At 48.7% G+C, this 20,000-nt stretch overlaps 1 protein-coding gene across 1 annotated transcript in view; it reads right to left on the bottom strand.

Annotated features, from left to right (window-relative positions):
• The window catches only part of tenm4 (teneurin transmembrane protein 4), a 150,163-nt gene that overhangs the window by 25,907 nt on the left and 104,256 nt on the right, over positions 1 to 20,000 (bottom strand). The window contains 6 exon segments of the mRNA XM_062552929.1: positions 1,731 to 1,788; positions 1,790 to 1,904; positions 7,814 to 8,589; positions 8,897 to 8,998; positions 15,534 to 15,688; positions 17,279 to 17,511. Of these exon segments, the coding sequence (XP_062408913.1) occupies positions 1,731 to 1,788; positions 1,790 to 1,904; positions 7,814 to 8,589; positions 8,897 to 8,998; positions 15,534 to 15,688; positions 17,279 to 17,511 (1,439 nt within the window).

Raw genomic sequence — 20,000 nt, 5'->3', positions numbered from 1 at the left:
TGGATACATACACCCACCATCACACACAGTCACAAGCACACAGCAGGATACAAGTTGCCCATATCGCAAGGTCAGTGTGGACAGACAGGGGGATGGGAAGAGCATGGAGAGGAAAAGGTGCGCGCACACACACACACACACGCACGCACACGCACACACTCTCGAGCGCACACATACACACAAACACGCACGCACGCACGCACGCACGCACGCACACGCACACACAAAATAGAGACAGATAATGGAATAAGGCTAAGAGACTGAGAGAGGGAAGAGAGAGAGAGAGAGAGAGAGGGAGTGAAAAAAGAACAGGGCGCTAATGGAACTGTGGTGTATTAATTAAGTATGGGGCTGTCTGGCTCCGAGCCCCTCTCTTAGTGGAGCAGATGTCCAGAGCAAGGTCAGCCCACTGAGATGACCACTCCATTCAACCTCAGCGCAGTGCCACCAGGACCTGTCACCTCGGCTTACACACACACACACACACACACACACACACACACACACACACACACACACACACACACAAGCACACAAACAGACACAAATCTGCATAAAATGTACTTATCTGCATGCATGTCAACACACACACATACGCACATACTCACACACACACATACACAACACACACATTCGCAAGCAACATACCAACACACACACACACACACACACACACACACACGCGCAATATCCACTGGTCCCCACCTCTGGATCAATGTGTGTGGGCTGGCTGGCCTTTGCAATCCAAAGCCAGTGAGGGGGGAGGACGGAGGCGACGGAGGAACACAAAGATCTTTACGGCCCCTGCGAGAGGGATGCGTGGCTGGCCGCCCGAGTTCAAAGCCCTCCATCGGCAATCAATGAGGGCCAGTTGGGTCGGCCACAAAGCAGGATGTAAAAATGCCAAAGTAGGCAAGAACCAACTAGCTCCTGCCACAGCCACCTGTCTCCTTAACCACCTCCCCCCCTTTACACCCCCGCCATGGTGCCCACCTTCCGGGCCTCCTGAACCTCACCCCCACCCCCCCCGGCCCTGACACTGCCATGGCACGGCTTCGGTCTTTCACACAGAGGGCAGACTTGTGCCAACCAGCTGCCACCTGCAGCAACAGCAGAGGTGGACGGGGTGCTGTAAATCGATGGCTCATTCTCACTCCCAAGAACCCGGGACGGGACCCATCCTGTAGAGCCAGGACCTTCAGGATCAATGGAGCAGACACACACACACACACACACACACACCAGCCCCACGCTGCCTGCACTTACTGTACAGGCTCACGCTGCCTGTTGTGTGCAACGCCACTGTGTTTTGTGAATGCATGTACAGTAAATACCCCACATGGCAGGGCGCTGTGTGTATGTACAAGAGGATATAGTCACATTGTCTGGGGTGAGTGCTTTGTGTGTTTGCAAGAGATTACATGTCTATGAGTCCACTGAGCAATGTCTGAGAATGTGTGGGGAGTGACGTCAGGACTTGTGTGTGTGTCTCTGTGTGTGTGGGTGAGAAGGAGAGAGAGAGAAGGAGAGGGAATGACAGTTTGTCTATGTGTGTGTGTGTGTGTGTGTGTGTGTGTGTGTGTGTGTGTGTGTAGTCCTGCACAGTACATAAGAGAGCCTAACTGTGTGCACTTGCGTGGGCGCACCGCGCCTACACGTGTGTGTGTGTGTGTGTGTGTGTTGTGTGTGTGTGTTTGCTGTCTGCTTCCGCCGGCCCCCTCCGTCCCTACCCTGCATCAGCGTGTAGAAGGTTCCGGAGGCGGAGAGGTTGGTGGTGATGGTGATGTCCTTCCTTGTTGGAGCCCTCGGTCTGGACCCTGACGGAGCTGTCCATGTCGCTCCGGTAGCTGCTCACTCTGCCCGTCGGGTAGGTGACGTTCGTCAGGCGCCCGTAGCTGTCATACCTGCAGAGCGCAGAGGAGCGGAGACAGAGGCAGAGCGAGGGAGAGGAGAGGGGGAGGAGGAGGAGGAGGGATGGGGGAGGAAGAGATGGGATGGGGGGGAGGAGGGAGTGGGGCAGGGGAAGGACAGAAAGAGAGAGAGAGAGGAAGAAAGAGAGAGAGAAAGAGATTGTGGGAAGGATGATGGGCAGAGGGAGATACAGAGCGAAGGGAGAGATAAATGGAATACAAAGAGAGGGATAGAGGGATAGAGAAAGAGAGAGAGGGAGAGAGAGAGAGATAAATGGTCAACAATGCTTGTATTTCTGAGGGCATGGACTTTCATCCTTGAGACGAACATCATAACAACAGGAGAGGGAAAAAAGAACACATAAATAATAAATAATAACCATACATAAAATATAGTTCATATTCACATACTAAAACACGCCAACAATCTGTGAATAATCATCTGCCCAGAAGATCTCGCCCATAGACATAAGAGAGGGCAGAGAGAGAGAGAGAGAGCGAGAGAGAGAGAGAGAAAGAGAGAGAGAGAGAGAGAGAGAGAGAGAGAGATGAGAGAGAGAGAGAGAGAGAGAGAGAGAGAGAGAGAGAGAGAGAGAACATTTATCAAGGCACAGTCCACATCTCCTCTTCATTATAACACTCATCATCTCTCACAGTGGAGCCTGACATGCACATTTCCCAGTCGTGTTCAACAGAATTCACAACGGCAGCAGAGCCAAAGGGCACAATAAAAACACGAAGGCAACAACAATCACCACACAATCAACAAAGATAGTGTGCTTGAGTGTGTGTGTGCGTGTGTGTAAATGTGTGTGTGTGTGTGTGTGTCTGTGTGCGTGTGTGTGTGTAGAAATGTTCACTTATTTGGGTGTATGCATATATCTGAGAGCGGAATATGTATTTTATGTGTGCACATGGAAATGTACATAAGCAGGGGATGGGTGTGTAATACGGGGTGTGTAATACTGTGTGTGTGTGTGTGTGTGTTGTGTGTGTGTGTGTGTGTGTGTGTGTGAGTGTGTGTGTGAGTGTGTGTGTGTGTGGAGGAAGTAGGGGAGAGAGAGAGAGAGAGAGAGAGAGAGAGAGAGAGAGAGAGAGAGAGAGAGAGAGAGAGAGAGAGAGAGAGAGAGAGAGAGAGAGAGAGAGAGAGAGAGAAAAGGAGAGAAAGAGAAGAGGGGAACAAAGAGAGAGTTGTCTCGTATGTGTGTGCAGTCCTACTGTTCCTGTCCATGGGGAAGAGGAAGAGGCAGAAGCTGTGTACTTGTGCAGGTGAGTCAGCCAGAGAGAAAGAGAGAGAGAGAGAGAGAGAGAGAGAGAGAGAGAGAGAGAGAGAGAGAGAGAGAGAGAGAGAGAGAGAGAGAGAGAGAGAGAGAGAGAGAGAGAGACAGAGAGGAAGAGAGAGAGTAGTGGATAACCATCCTCATCTCCAGCCCAACCCTGTGGTTGCATCACTTCCTGAGAGAGGTCAACCTGTGTACTCAGAGCTCATCATTAAGAGCCTCTCCATCTCTCCATCTCTCTCTCTCTCTCCCTCTTTCTCTCCCTCCCTCTCTCTCTCTCTCTACTCTGTCCGTCCACCTAAATAAGAGTCGGGATGGACGTGAGAATTTACATCGCCCGCCAGAGAGAGCCAGCACAAGCGCGGTTATCTTCAGCTGAAGAGCTCTCGCCGACGTCAAAATAACAGACAAATAGATGAGATAACGGAATAGCACTCTGTCTCACGCTGCCAAAAAAACTCGCCGGGCCTCTTCCAGATTTATCCAAATATATCAAAACATATCAAATATATATATATAAAAAAAGGGATGCGGAGAGTGTCTGGTAGAGAAGAATGAAAAGAGAGAAGAAATGATAGAGTAAAAGAGATGGAGGGCTGGAAATGGTGGAAGATTACATCTCCCCAGTTCAATCAAATCGGAGGCGCTTTGCTGCAAAAACTGTGGCGAGCGAGTGAACGAGTGAATGGGGGGGAATAGAGCATCACAGCGGCCCAGACACTCAGTGTGTGTGTGTCTGAGTGTGTTGTGTGTGTGTGTGTGTGGGGGGGGGGGTGGGGGGGGGGGCCATGGCAGGGGCATCAGTGGCCGACTAGAGATGCACAGATGCTAAGCCGCGAGCTGTTCTGATTTCACGCGGGTGCCACCAGTCCACAGTGACTCAGTACAAGACACAAACAAACAAAACAACAAACCAAACAATCACACAAACAAATAATGTGTGAACAAATACACTGTGCCGCAGGGGTAGACATGGCCGTCGCATAAACTACTCACAGACAGAAAAAGAAAATATCTTGTCTAAAATGGATGACCAAAAAAAACAGACCAGCAACAAAAACAAAAAGGAGTGAAATGCAACACTGCAGAGAAGTGACTACGGGGGGAGAGAGAGAGTGCCTGAGTGGTGGCAACAGAGAGACACAGCAGTGGGCTCTCACAGACCCGAGCACTGTCTGGTTCTAGTGCCCTGCCCAGGGACTTCAGTGCACTACCCTGGCAGTGTGAGGCTACCGCAAAGTGACCCACACCCTGCTGAAGAGCCAGGCCGGGAGCTGTACCGTCACCCCGCCAACACACACACACACACACACACACACACACACACACACACACACACACACACACACACACACACACACACACACACACACACACACACACACACACACACACACACACACACACACACACACACACACACACACACACACACACACGCCCTCCTGCCACCTCCAACACACACACACACACACACACACACACACACACACACACACCCTCCTGCCACCTCCAACATACACACACACACACACGCATAGAGCCACACACACACATATACACACACTAAAACTCTACCCCTCCAATCTCTGGCTCTCTCCAGCTTCCCTGGGCACTGTTGCGTGTCTGGCTCTGATCAGTGACCCACAACCCCTCAGTCTCTCTGCAGGGTCCAGAACAGAGAGAGAGAGACAGAGGGAGGGAGAGAGAGAGAGAGAGGAGAGATGGGGGGAGAGAGAGAGAGAGAGAGAGAGAGAGAGAGAGAGACAGAGAGAGAGAGAGAGAGAGAGAGAAGGAATGAGGGAGAGAGAGAGAGAGGGAGAGCTAGAGCGTGAGAGCGAGAGAATGAGAGAGCGAGAGAGCCTCCCAAGCAGCCAGAACATTCTCTGTAACAGCCGGCCCAGTTCACACTAAGAGGCCTATTAGCCAGTAGGTTCTGCTAGACAGGAGAGTGCACACAGGCACCTGCTCAGCCACGAACACCCACACAGACACACAAATAAACACACACACACACACACACACACAGATGGAGGGGATAGAGAGCACATGGAGTTCCCCTTGGATACCATCCTTTAGTCTGCCTGAAGAGCTTCACTTTGACAGTCACATGTGTGTTCCTCAACCTTTAACCACTGCCAAGGGCCTATGACCAGCTGCATATTCTACTCTCACACACACTCTCTCTGGCTCCCTCTCTTCCTCTATCTCTCAAACACACACACACACACACACACACATACACACACACACACACACACACACACACACACACAAGCCAACCTTCATCCATAACTGGGACCAGTCTCCTCAGGTGCCGAGATGGAACCTCACCAATGTGTTCCGCGTTCCACTGTCTGGGCGGTTCCTTTACAGTATTTCCATCAAACTCCACTTCTGTGGTCTGACCCCACTGATACAGCCTGGCTCTGGACCCCCTCATTTATAACCACACGTCTGCCTTAGATCCAATTCAATCTCCCAACTGCCCCAATATGCATTTAGAACCTCGCGCCCGTCCAAGACTGGCAAGCACGGGCTGCCAACTGCCCCAAAACATAAGGTTGCCTAATCCACAAAGGTTCTTCTGGGCAGTCGGTAAAAATGTTGCGCAATCAATTGCCTTGTACCACTTGATTAGATAAGAAATAAATAAAAATAAGCAAACAGATAAACAAATACAATAAACACAAAAGCAGAGCAGCCTGAGAGATAGAGAGGGAGAGTTCAAGTGGAGCTGAACGGCCAGCGATTTGTTTACTTTGTGGTTTGCAGCTCTGATATTTACAGACGAACCCTCGGCAGCAAAAGGGCATCTGCCTACCAGAGTCACCTCAGCAGCATCAGCATCAACACTAGCAACTGAGGAGAACCACTCACACTATCTACAACCAACTTCAGAGACAAAGGACTGGAAGCACGCTGGAAAAAGCTGAAAAAAAAAAAAAAAAAACACCGCAAGCGCACTGTCTCCGCTTGTCCGTGTTGGTGGGTGGTGCATGGTGAAGGGTGGAGGCTGGAGGATGGAGGCTTCGCTCCCGCTTTATTCTGTCCAATAACAATTAGCACTTCTAATAGGGTAAAGAAGGCGTAATTAACGAGCTCAGGTGCTCGGCGCGATAAACGGAGCGGAGCGCGGCGGAGCACAATGCTCTCTGCTGGCCGCGTGTGTGCGTGCCTCATCAGAGGACAGATAAACGCTCCATCTTCACCGCCGCTGCTGATGGGGCGGTGGTGGTGGCGGCGGTGGTGGGGTAAGGGGTGGAGATTATGCCGCTGACCCCTCGGGTAAGGACCTGACCTTCAAAGCTAATTATGCAAGCGCAACGAGAGAAGCGTTTCATTACATGCAAGACTTTGCTTTACCCAAGGGGTGTGTGTGTGTGTGTGTGTGTGTGTGTGTGTGTGTCTCTGTGTCAGAGATGGGGGGATGCAATGGTAAAATCTAATTGCCCAGAAAAACACCATTCATGAAACCATTCCTAATGGCAATCGTAGCGTTGTTTTATCTAATTGCATGTATTGAGGTAACACGGTTGTTTTCCTGATTTGTTCATCAGCTTGCAAGGGAGGCAAATATACATGATAAAGGGGGCTTATGAATGGCTAATGAAATGTAGCGCAATTACAGGGATAAAAGATGCCATCAGGTTACAAACCGGATGCATCAGGCTTGCTGTGGCTTTTTGCCAGTCATACAGTATAGGCCAGAGTTGACCCTTGTTTTCAGGACAGGAATACGAAACAGAATAATCTTCACTTCTGATACAAGTCAACATCCCAAAGAGGCTCAGGCTAGTCAATGCATTTTGAGGACTGACGGCTCAACCTGACTCTTTTCAAATCGTCACCTAACTTGTTAAATGAAAATAGCTGATCAAAATCCTCCACCACTCAAACATCAAAACACATCAATTCCGTCTGTGCTGGTAGGAGCATCCGGAAAATTTAGGAACACTGAAAAGAAGCCAAAATGAGGCTTTATTGTGTGCACTCCTGACTTCTAAACTGGGATAAAATATGTGCTAAATTAGTTTCCTTAAAAAAAACCTTAATCCTGTTTTGTGTGATTACAGCAAACAGGATTATACACTTGAGAGCCCCTCGCATTTCCTTTGCAGGTGAGAACGACAAATCCAAAATGAATGACAGAAATATTTGAAGGAAACATATCAAGTCCCTGAGCCAATAACGTCGAGAGCGAAGACAGAATAAATTCTCAGCAAATATTTGTCCCCGTCAGAGCTAACTTTGAAAGCAACTATTCCGCCCAAGCGTGCCTGGAATCCAAGATTGGCCAAAGCACCCTCAGAACACCAATTCCTATCAACTTAGTCACTGTATCCATAGTAACGCATAAACAGAGTACCAGCAAAGTCCATTTGGAAGAGGAAGTCCGGCCTCTGCAGCATCTCATACTGTGATGGAGCTGCTATTTATAAAAACACAGTCCCAATACAGGCTCCAATACAAGCTTTTAGCCACAATCAACTCTGCTGGGTGCCATAACCAGAACATGGAAGAACTTCAACAACATGGGCTCTTCAAAGGGAAGCAGGATGAGAGTTACATTCATACTAACAAAGACACAAATAAAAAAAACAACATTTTATTGCTACTTACTCGTAGAACGTCGTCCAGCCGTTCTCGTTGCTCATGGTGGCGAGGAGTCCCGAGCTGCCGTGGTACGTCATGACGGCCAGCTCGTGGCCCTGGGCGCCCACGCTCTTCAGGGCGTTGTTGGTGCCGATGGTGAACCAGAAGGTCTGACCGTCGGGCGCCATGATCCAGATGGGCATGCCGGTGGCGTCGCGGCGGAGGGTCACCACGTTCTTGTTGAGGTCGGTCACGGTGGCCAGGTCGCCCTCGCCGGTGTAGGTGAGGTTGTAGACGTGGTCGCCGGTGGTCAGGCTCTGGGTGTAGATGTGGCTGCCGTTGGCGTCGAAGAGGTAGAGCTCGTCGTCGATGGGCGACGACACCTCGTACATGTTGAGCGGGCTCAGGAAGGGCCGGTTGCGGCGCACGTAGCGGATGCGCACGTTGCCGAGGTCGGCCACGAACAGCTCGCCGTCGGGCGACACGGCCAGCGAGGAGGGCGCGTTGAGCCGCGCGTCCTTGGCGTAGCCCTCGTCGCCCGAGTAGCAGTCGCAGTTGGGGTCGCTCTTGCAGTCGCAGCCGCTCGGCGCGCCCGCCACCAGGGAGATCTCGCCGCTGGTCGACACCTGCCGCACGCGGTTCACCTTCTTCTCGTCCGACTCGGCGATGTAGAGCACGCCGCTGTGCGACACCGCCAGGGCGTTCGCCGACTCCAGCGTGGCGTGCACCGCCACCTTGCTGACCAGGAAGTGGTCGATGCCGGGCACCTGGCAGTGCATAGGACGACCCGCCACAATGCGCACCTGGACAACGTCACGAGAGACAGACAGAGAGAGCACTTACTGTAGATTACAGAACAAACTTCCATTTCTTTCTTTTTTTTTCTTTTAAATTTGTCATATCTGTGCTGTGTTGATGATTTTGCTGTTACCCATGTGGGAAGGGAGGGGTGGGGGGTGGGAGGGCTTATGGTCTACTTTGAAATGTATTTGTATATGCATTAATAAATACCAAAAATAAAAGTTATATAAAAAAAAGATTACAGACGGCATACCAAGACACAGGGCAGCAGGACAGGTAAATATTGGCTTTTTTTTTTTTGTTGCTTACCTGGTGGTTCTCCGAGATCTGCAGCACCACGTTGTTGTCCAGAACATACAGAGCGTTGTCCATCGGGCTCACGGCCAGGTCAGTCGGCCACTCTAGCCGCACCTGAAGAAGGGGCAAAACACACCTGCGATCAGCACAAACCTGCGTGGGTTTCAACCTTAAACCATTGTTGGCTGATTGTTGCCTCTTTTGGATCTCATCTTGCCATTTGAGCATCCTTGAGACCAAAAAAAAACCACAGTGTGAGTCAGTGGGGTTTACACAAAGGTTATCCACCAGAGGGAAGGCGATGCGAAATCAGGTGGAGCATATTTCTCTGGCCGAGAGCCTGCGAGGGCAAAGCGTTTCATAGCGGAGAGCTGATGATCAGATAAAAGCGAGGAAAATGGGTGCCCATGGTTCAGCTAAAAGGGGAAAACACAGCAAATACACATTCTTTTTTCTCTCTACAGATCCAACACTGATACCGAGCGAAAAAGGTGCGAGTGTGCATGTGTGTGCAAGCGTGTGTGTGTGTGTGTGTGTGTGCATGCATGTGTGTTGGAGGATGGGGGATGGGACCGAGGAAAAGCAAAGTCAAATGATCAGATTAACCCAAGCCACTGCAACGAGGCATTGATCATGTGCAGTCTGCGTGCCACAACGCATACGTGTGCGGATCCGTCAAACGCGCCCAGCGAATCCTCTCCTCCGCTCGTTTATAAAGCCAAGTTATTTGTCCACGCTGGTGAACAGAGTCCTTGGAAAACAAAGCCAGACTCACTAATCACAGCCAGACAGGCTTTACCTTGTGCCCCCAATACACTGATGCATTATACTGTGTGAATCACACTGCTATCTGTTTTAAAACACAGAGGTGGCTGTGTATCCAACCTGTTTGCTGCGCTTTCCCTAGCTTGCTTGCACACACAACTAAGCAAAGAGGGGGTGAGTCTCGAACGCCTGGTTTCATCAGTAGCGTTGGCAGCGAAACCGGGCAAGCAGTGATTAAACGTCTGGTTTAGTTTTCTGGCAACGAGGAAAGATTAAAAAACCCTAAACAGGAACGTGCAAAGATGGCAAGCGCAGTATTTATAGATGGAATTAAATAGAGTGAAATTGATTTGGATGAATTTGAGTGGTTATCCGTGCTGTTGCTTTTTGAAATGGGGAAATTGCCTGACCAAAGATTGCACTGCCTTTCAAAAGAAATTACCACACTAGAGCAAGGACCCTTTAGTGTTATCCGGGCTCCAAACTGTCCAAGAAATTGTCAGGTAGTAATTCTGCAAGCATCAAGGACCCCACTAATGCAGTCTGCATTAAGTTTTAAACCCATTTCATTGCTCACTAGACTATAATTCAAATGATTAAATCGCATTGCAGAGTAATCACACGCCCTTGTTTGACGATTCGGTCTGAAAAACAAGTTTGGAAAGTGTCACAACATGCTGCTGTTCCTGTAACTTTTGCATCCAGTGGTTTACAGTGCGATGCTTTAAAGGGTTGTGAAGGTTTTGGTCAGGCATTGAGTAAGGTAACCTTCAACTGACAATAGTTAAAGAGAGCATCAGCAAAAAAATCAAATAAAAATGTCAAACTGCTGACTTGTGCGAGAGAAACAAGCCTGAGGGAAATCGTTTTTTTCCCCCTCCCTTCCTGTTCCTTCTTCTGCAGATAACCATGAATAAGCAGAGGCTACCGTATTAAATTCCTTTTCACAAGCCCAAGGATCTCAGGCCTGTTTTTTTTTTTTTTTTACCCCTCATCTAAAAAGCCCCTGGCCTCGTATAAAAGGAGAACTGGAACCTCAAGCCGCTACATAAAACACTGCCCCACTCAATAACACCTGGCAACGCTTTTCTCGGAAACGCTGAGGGCAGTTGATCCTCATCAAACTAGCACCACTGCCCTGCTGACAGCCGCCAACCTCGCTTCCCAGAGCCCTCGGCTGTCGATATCTTGAGGTATATGGCACAATTGATCTGGGGGGGGGTGGGAGGCTGTTAGTGACGGCTTGGACTCCGGCCCTGGGTTTGGGGGCCTACTGGCTGGCTGGCCGGCTGACTGGCCAGAGTTGCCCGTTGCCATGGGTGTGTGCGCTCTTGACAGCGGATCAGCCCGTGCTGCACGGGCACGTCAAGGCACACACACGCGACTTCACATCGCATCAAATCGCTGCTCCTCATCTCGTGTCAGACGGGGAGAGGTTTTATAAGGTCTGACGTGCAGCGTCACATGGTCCTTCACCCCCACGCCAACACACACATGCAAGCGCACACACACACACACATGCATGCACGCACATACACACTCCAATATACACACACACACACACACAGGCCCAATCTCAAACACACACAGGCACACTCAAACATACACACACACACACACACACACACACACACACACACACAGCTCACTGTAAACGGAGAGCAGCAGGTGTATGATTCTCAGAGAGGAGGTGCATTTACTGGGGGTGGGGGGGGGGCAGTGAGTGAGTGACTGAGTGAGTGAGTGAGTGAGCAGGCGGGAAGGCTGGCTGGGGAATGGGGACCGGGGGAACGGAGAAGGGCCGGCTGGGCCGGGGGGACGGGAGACGGGGGGGGGGTTCCATCCCATAAAACCCATTTCTTGTCAGCACAGGACGCTGAATATTTCATGACCTGGCTGCGCGGAGGAGGACGGGGGAGTGGGCTGCAAGGGTTTTCACACCACGGTGAATGATGAGGGGAGCTCTGCACTCACAAACACACACACAGACACCCATAAACACAAATGCGTGCACACGCACACACACCCATAAACACACATGTGCGCACACACACACACACACACACACACACAATTTACAAACAAACACACACACACACAACAACATACATACACTGACACATATACTAACATGCACAAATGCATACATACATAGGGCTGATACACTTCTGCATAACGCAAAACCATGCACATACATTATGAACACAAGCTTCTACCATACTTACACACACACACACACACATACATACATACACACACACATCCACCCCTCCCAATCTAATCGTAGCCTTCTTTGACCTGACACTCAGAAAGCTGTCACTGTCCTCCAGAAATCACACCCCCACCGACAGATATTTGCAGTGTGCCATGTCACCCAGATCTGTTTTCCTGCACGCGTTCAGTAATAAATAAATAAATAAATAAACAAATAAATAAATAATAATAAAACCTCTCCCCGGCCCTGGTCGTCACCATCTTCTTTCAATAAAAGCATCCCCGCAGCCTTCACTCTTATCAAGCTGATGCCTGTCTTCAAGAGACAGAAGAAAGGAAAAACCACATAATCCCACTTCCTGTTTGAAGACGCTCTCTCCAACTCTGTCCAGATGTTATTGTCAATATGCGCTTGATGAAGTCCTCAGAAACCAAAAAAAGAGATATAACCCTTGAAGTGAGATTTAAATGTCTGTGTGTGTGTGTGTGTGTGTGTGTGTGTGTGTGTGTGTGTGTGTGTGTGTGTGTGTGTGTGTGTGTGTGTGTTTTCTCTGTCTTTTAGCTCTGACTTGATGTTTCCAGGCACGCCTTGCCGTTCTCCTCTCCGTTAAGTTTAAACGCACTGGGGGGTGATGAGAATATTCATGTTCAAAAAACAGACTTAATCACGGCGAGGGCATTTCAAATGGTGATGAAAAGAGACCATAAATACGAATCCTCTCCGGGTTCAAAAAAACATTCACCACGCACGCTCTGGAGAGGGGTAAGGAAGGGGGGGTTGTTGTTGGCACAGGAAAGACTGAGCTTCATGGGGAACATTAAAAGAAGGAGAAGGAAAGATAAGAACCCAGCAGATGGATAATGAAAAAAGAAAGAAATGCATACATATCATTCATGGATGAGACAACCCAGGAATTCAGATGCTAATAAGATGGTCAATGAATGATGTAGAAATTAGTTTTATTTAAAAAAAAAAAAAAAAAAAAAAAAAAAAACAGGTTGAGTAAGTGAGAGAGAGAGGTAAAAAAAGGATGGAGAGAGAGAGAAAGAGAGAGAGAGAGAGCGAGAGAGAGAGAGAGAGAGAGAGGTGGGGATAGGTGGCAAAGTATTGAGTATAGGAGAAACAGAAAGAGAGAGAGAATATGCAAGAGGAAAACGAGGGAGAAAAAAAAAGATGAAACTGGAGATGGACAGGTTGGGATGAAGAGAGAGAGAAGAATGCCAGGGAGCAGAGAGAGAGAGAGAGAGAGAGAGAGAGAGAGAGAGAGAGAGAGAGAGAGAGAGAGAGAGAGAGAGAGAGAGAGAAGAGAAGTGATCAGTGGGTGAGAATAGCAGTGGAGGGCTTTAAGTATGCCAAGGCGAGTGTTTGAAGCACGTGCTGCCTGATGAAAATTTAATGGATGCTTTTTACTGTCTCAGAGTCTCTGGCTAGCACAGGCTGTGATTTGTCAGTGCCATGTGGTGGTGATGGTGATTCGGTGTGTGTGTGTGTGTGTGTGTGTGTGTGTGTGTGTGTGTGTCGATGTCTGTTGGGGGCATATCCTCAACACCTCAGGAGATATTCGTTTTTTTGGTAGAGATGTAGAAATACTGTATGTGTATTGAAGTGTGTACTGTACTGTATGTGTATGTGTTTGTTTGTGTGTGTGTGTGTGTGTGTGTGTGTGTGTGTGTGGGGGGGGGGGGTTGGATCGAAATGGGTGCCTGGAGGTCTTCTCTTTTGATCTCCCTTCCATCTCTCTCGGCAAGAGGAGGAAAGAACTGATAGCTCTCTATTGGAAGCTGAGAGTCCCTAGGCAGGGAGTGGCACTGGGGACCAACATCAGACATACGGCAATGTTACATTAACATTGAAAACCTCCACATCAGACATACAGCAATGTTACATTAACATAGACCACCTCAACATCAGACACACAGCAATGTTACATTAACATTTAACACCTCAACCAGCAGTTAACTGATACCCAGTGTCAAATATACTTTTGCATCAATAAACAGCTCTGCAGTCATTTGATATAAAAAACCATAGACGGACACAGTAGGGGGTTGGTATGTAATCTTACGCCCGAACGAAAAGGAGAAATGACAAAAGGGCCGACACATTTATCTAACACGATTGTTTTTACATGCTTCAACATCGACTCTGTGAAAATCACAGAACTCTGCGCTAACTTATTTAATCAAGAGCCGTCAGGATGAGGGAGATACCGAGTTGGAAAGGGAGAAGGAGCGGGTCTAAGAAATCTCTGAATATGCAGCTGAGGCCAGACAAGCTAGCCATGAATAATATTTCCATGAATCAGAGCCGGACCCACAGAGAAATACATTGATTCCTAATGGAAATCTGAGAGAGTACAAACAGTCTCTCCGCGCAGGCCTGGAAATTACTCGGGAACAGACGACGGTTTTAAAAATCACCTTGGACTTTTGTGCAAGGCTCAACAAATTAATCAGCCGCCAAATTTATCTTTTTCTGTCCCGCAAACCCCGAAAAAAGGCTTCGCCTCGACTCTCGTGACCTTTACAAAATTGGTCAGCGATGGCCAATATCAGTCTCAGACAATGCAATGGGGGATATGGAAGCACTGGCCATTGCAATGGTCTATTTGTGGGATAATGTCACTGCAGACAATAGTGCACCCCCCCCCCCTCCTTAATGTTTCTCTCCTTTTGCTGCTGCCTGATGCACTCAAGAGGGCAGTGAAGTGGGCCTCACTGACGAACAACTAGAGAGCCTCTTCCCAGCTGTTGAGTGTTCTCAGCTTCTCCATGAAAGGCAGAAGGAGAGCGAAAACTACCAGTAATGCACCCAAAAAAGGCCGCCGGACTGTGGCACAGACGGCCATGAAATCCCCCATCGCCTCCCCCCCCAATACCCCTGTGCGTGTCTGTGGACACCTTGCCTGGGGGGACAGTCAGCTTTCAGCTGGAGAAGTGCCCTCAGCTGTGGGGCAGAAAGGCGAGAGTGGGGTAGGGTGGGGTAGGGGAGTGGTGGTGGCTGATGGAGGTCAGAGGTTGTGGTTGTCCGTGTTGCTTTCTCACCATCAGCCTTTCTGATACACACACACACACACACACACACACACACACACACAGGGGGCCTACCCCCCCCCCCTCCCCCTTCTCCCTGGAGTTATAGGCCACATCTGTGGCGAGTGTGGGATGGCCCGGAGGGACACTCGGCCTCCTAACACCACCCACTACGCTACATGCCCCACCCCCCACCCCCACCCCCCCGCATTCACGCCACCACACACCCACCCATCGCGCCCCTAGCTGCACTCCCATAGCCAGCACTGCACTGCGCTGCACTGGCCATGCTGCCTTTGAAGCTGCGACCTCAGCGCTGACCCCAGACCGGCAGAGCGGAGAGCACCTCTGAGCAAGCAGAGGGAGATTAACATAGCGGCGCATAACGCATTACAGGTCTAAATGCTGCTGTAACCGGGAGGCTGTGGTGCCGTGTATTTTGGCCAGTGTTTTAATGTGTATGCGCGTGTGTGTGTGTGTGTTTATGTCTAATTTTTATTTTTTGCTGCTTTTAGAACAAACAAAAAAACCCAAACAAAACAAAAAAAAAACAATATCTTCATCTTGCCATGCTACAGTATTTATCCTACTTGTCTATCCAAAGTTGTGTGTGTATTTGAGAGTATTATAATAGTACCTGGGAGATGTCCATGGCAGAGTCACAACTCAGAGGCCTGGCCGAAGTCAGGTCATTGAAACCCAGCAGCGTGGAGATGATTCCATTCTGGTCCACCCGGCGAATCATGGTGCCGTCCACGAAGAAGATGACGCCATACTTGTCCACCGCAATGCCTGTTGGGTAAACCGCCAAACACTTAGCCAGGACATGAGAGAGTGCTTTCCATGTCGTATAGAGACTTGGATGTAAAGAAAATTGCTTGTCAATTGGGGTAATTTTGCTGCATTGAACAACAGGGCTTAATTGATCCCTGGTGATCGATGATTGGTAGATGAGGGGGAGAGGAAGATGTGGCATCGCAAATTACAGCAATATCAACCCGATGAGTCTGCCCATCGAGCCTGCTATTGATTAAGCATTTAAATGATGTTCAAAAAGCGCTTCTCAAAACACAAACACAGAAGAGCCGGGGCTGAGAAATCGCAGACTCCACGGTAGAGACAATCCGACTTAATGAGGAACCCTGGAACCAATAAAAAATCCATGCGGATTCATTATTGATGGCAGGAGGGGAGGGATCACACTGGCTCTAAGCCATTATAATAACCAGAGAGGCAACTTGTGGAACTGCGGACTGGGGCTTCCTCATATGGCTACAAGTGCACATACGGTTTTGCTTTTTCTTTTTTTGCCGTCGCTGATGGATGTGCCACCCTTCTGTTAATGATACTAAAACTGTCTGGGGTCTCTCTTGTGCTGTACTGCTATTGCAATCTCTGTCCCCTGCCGTTGAGTGCTACAACTGATTGGTGTGGGTACTAATGCTCCCAAATGGACCACATTTTCATGTTAGCCTGTAGATTAGATTTTGGGAAGGCTGCCATGATAAGGGACAAGCTACAATTTTGCTTAGCTGACAGCCATCTAAAAAAAAGTTACTTTGAAAACCCACAGCTGTGGGAATAAAATGTCACCCAACTAAGTTCTATTGACACACTTGTGTCAGAACTGCTGCGACGGCTGCCTCTGCTCATGACAAATTCAAGCATATAATCCAATAACTAACGGGTTACGCAACACTGCAAATATCAGCCTGTACAGGACAGGCCTCGGCTCTAATCACTTTCTTCTCCTCTAAACTCGGCAGAAGAAAGTCAACAACATGTGCTCCGAGACTGAGATATCGCCGTATGTTTGAGAATGGGTGTGTATTGATCTGGTCGATTCTGCACTTGCCTGTGCAGACTCTTAACTCATTCGAAATCAGAACACTACTATTCCCCTACACGTATAAAAGCAGGCTCTCAGTCTTGGTGGCTTAAGGAGTCCCCATTAAGAAGCTGTAAAGTGTCTTCTGCTTCAGTGTCAAATCGAGAATTAATGCTTTTTTTTTAATGATTACATTTTAGGTCACTCACTAAAGAGTGTTTCAGAAGAAATAAAAAATCAAAAAGAGCAGTCCACACATATCCACACAGCAGGAGATTGGCAACTCCTTGGCAACTTTCCTTGAAGGTCGGTAACATTCTTGCTTTATAAGGGACAAATATCTTTGATGACTAAACCGTTACTGGTCTCAAAAGAACCTTGACAAGCTCCTAAGCTCTTTAATTACCTCTGAACAAGGACAGAATCATGTAATTTTTTGCAATTAGATATCTTTCAACATACACACATAACCCCAGACCAAATTCATCCAATCTAAAGTCTACTAAACGTAATTGTGATGTACAGTATACAAATCCTCCGGCAGCATACTATACCTCTGGGGTTGGTGAGGGGGGCCTCTATGGCCTTGCCCCCGTCCCCGCAGCGGGTCTCGTCGTAGGGCAGACACTGGTCCCCGGTGCCCGCCACCACCTCCAGGTTCTTGGCCACGTCCTTCACCTTGCTCAGAGACTTGATCTTGAACACCTTCCTGGTGCTGGTGTCCGACAGGTAGACCGCCCCGGTCACCGGGCTGGTGGCCAGGTAGTACTTATGGGCCGGGCTGTTGCTGATGGTGGAGACAGAAGAGGAAGAGGAGGAGGAGGAGGAGGAGGAGGAGGAGGAGGAAGGTCAGGACATAGTCAGTATGAAGGATTGTACTCCTATAGCAAGAGATCTAATAATTGAATTTCAAGTTGGGAGAACAAGTGGAGAACCTCAAGGTTAATATCTCCTTTCTGGTGCCAGACAAAAAGCAGATTTTATCTGCACTCAATGAAAAAGCATTCTGGACTTTAAAAAAACAATTTATGGTCGTTCTTGATTGAGCCCTATTCTACTTTTAGACATTGACAGTAACATTCAACCTTTGGTAGATGACTCTGCATTTTTGTGCTCCTCCATTTTTTTTTCTTCTTTCAAATGGCCAAGTCTTAACTTAGGCTTAGAAAATGAAGGCACTAAATGAAGCCACTAAATGAAGAGTAAAGCCTTTCAGCGTGGCAATGTCTGTGTGCACCCCTGCGGATAGCTGTTGGGAAAGAAAGACTGCTTCCGGAACCTGCCGTGAGATCAGCCCTCTGGCGGCCTTAGCACAGGCATGGGACATGAAACGCTCGGCAGGACTGTCACCACCTCCTACAGGGCTTTCCTCAAGGAGATGCGTGCACACACACACACACACACACACACACACACACACACACACACACACACACACACACACACACACACACACACACACACACACACACACACACACACACACACACACACACACACACACACACACACACACACACACACACACACACACACACACACACACACACACACACACACACACACACACACACACACACAAACACACACGGGCTCACTATCTAAACACATTATGCTATTCTCTGGTGGAAAGGGGAAAAAAGGTAGCACTAGAACGCAAAAAAAAGTAAAAAGAGTGAGAGAAAGAAATGGGTCTAAGGAAAAGTAGGCCCCCGCCCCCCCCCCCCCACCCTCTCTGCCTCCTTTGCCTGACCCCCTCCAACCTACTCCCCCCTTTACACAACAGAGAAGGCGCCTGACATGGTAATCCTTCATATCCACACAGGGGGCTAGCGAACATGAAGGGCTGACAAAATGGGCCCAATCAGAGAGGAGGGAGAGAGCGCCGGCTACGTGCTAAAAGACCCAAACGGGAGAAATCACACAGAGCACACACACAACACTCCCATTTGAGAGAGGGGAAAAGAAAGGAAGACAAAGAGAGAGAGAGAGAGAGAGAGAGAGAGAGAGAGAGAGAGAGAGAGAGAGAGAGAGAAAGAGCAAGAGAGAGAGAGAGAGAGGATAGCAGAGAGTGTGCATAACATTGAAGATAGAAGAGAAACAAACCATGCTTCATGGAGGTAGGAAAAATACAAAGATTTAAAAAAAACAATTTTAAACTGCGTGGCCAGTTTAAACGCGGGAATAAAACAGAAAAGGTATGGAGCATAACAGCCACGGTTTGTTGGGCAGTGCACTCGCTGTGGTTGGCAGCCCTCTTGTTATAGAACCAACCTAATTTGGACATTTATTTTCCCGCCAGCCAGCCCAGCCAGCCCTGCCAGCCAGCAGCCGGATTAAAAGCGCTCCGGTCCGTCCCCGCACTCTGTCCCCCCGGGCTCAGCCAGATATGTGGGCCATATATGGCACTTTACCTTTCCCTCAGCACTCTATCCTATGATGTGTGTCCTGACAGTGTACCATATGTATGTATGTATTTATGCATTTATTTATTTATGTATGTGTGTATTGTATGCATGTATGTATGTGTAGGTGTAATGTCTTTGTTTTTCAATGCAAACATGCTTCCTGTGTGTAATGTGAGATATGTATCCGTACCCGTGAATTATGGGCCGTAATGATGACGCATGGGCCTATGCTAAATCTGGGTGGAAAGAAACTACGGCAGGGGTCTTCAATCTGAGGATGTGATCATCTAGTCATGTAAATTGCTTTGAGTGTGTGTGTGTGTGTGTGTGTGTGTTTGTGTGTGTGAGTGTGTGTGTGCGTGCGCGCTTGTTTGTACCCTAAACTCACAGATATGTTTTGCAGGCACGTCAGATGGGGAGAGATATGGGGGAGAAAGTGTTGAGACAAAATACTACCAGACAGATGATCACCCAAGGGCACATCATCCTTCTTCACTTCCTCATAACATATCCTTGTTCACACACACAAGCAAATCTGCTTCCTTTTGCTAAACCCACTACCATTTGCTTACCACTTATTATGCCAAATTAAGATGTAAATAGATTGCTTTTCTGCTGGGATCTACAACTGAACAACAAATAAATAAAATGCTGTATCACCACTAGCTCAACATTAAGACAACACTTCGAATTCTAGTGGAGATGATGAAGTGGACGCCACACACACACACACACACACACACACACACACACAGACACACACGCACGCACACACACACGCACGCACCCACCCACCCACCCACCCACGCACACACACACACACACACACAAAGTGGACGCCTCGGTTATCTGTTTGTCTCTTTCCAAA

The sequence above is a fragment of the Sardina pilchardus genome, chromosome 13, assembly GCF_963854185.1.
Source record: "Sardina pilchardus chromosome 13, fSarPil1.1, whole genome shotgun sequence".
Taxonomy (NCBI): domain Eukaryota; kingdom Metazoa; phylum Chordata; class Actinopteri; order Clupeiformes; family Clupeidae; genus Sardina; species Sardina pilchardus.
The sequence above is the reverse complement of the archived record's forward strand: the minus strand, read 5'-3'. Positions and strand labels throughout refer to the sequence as shown.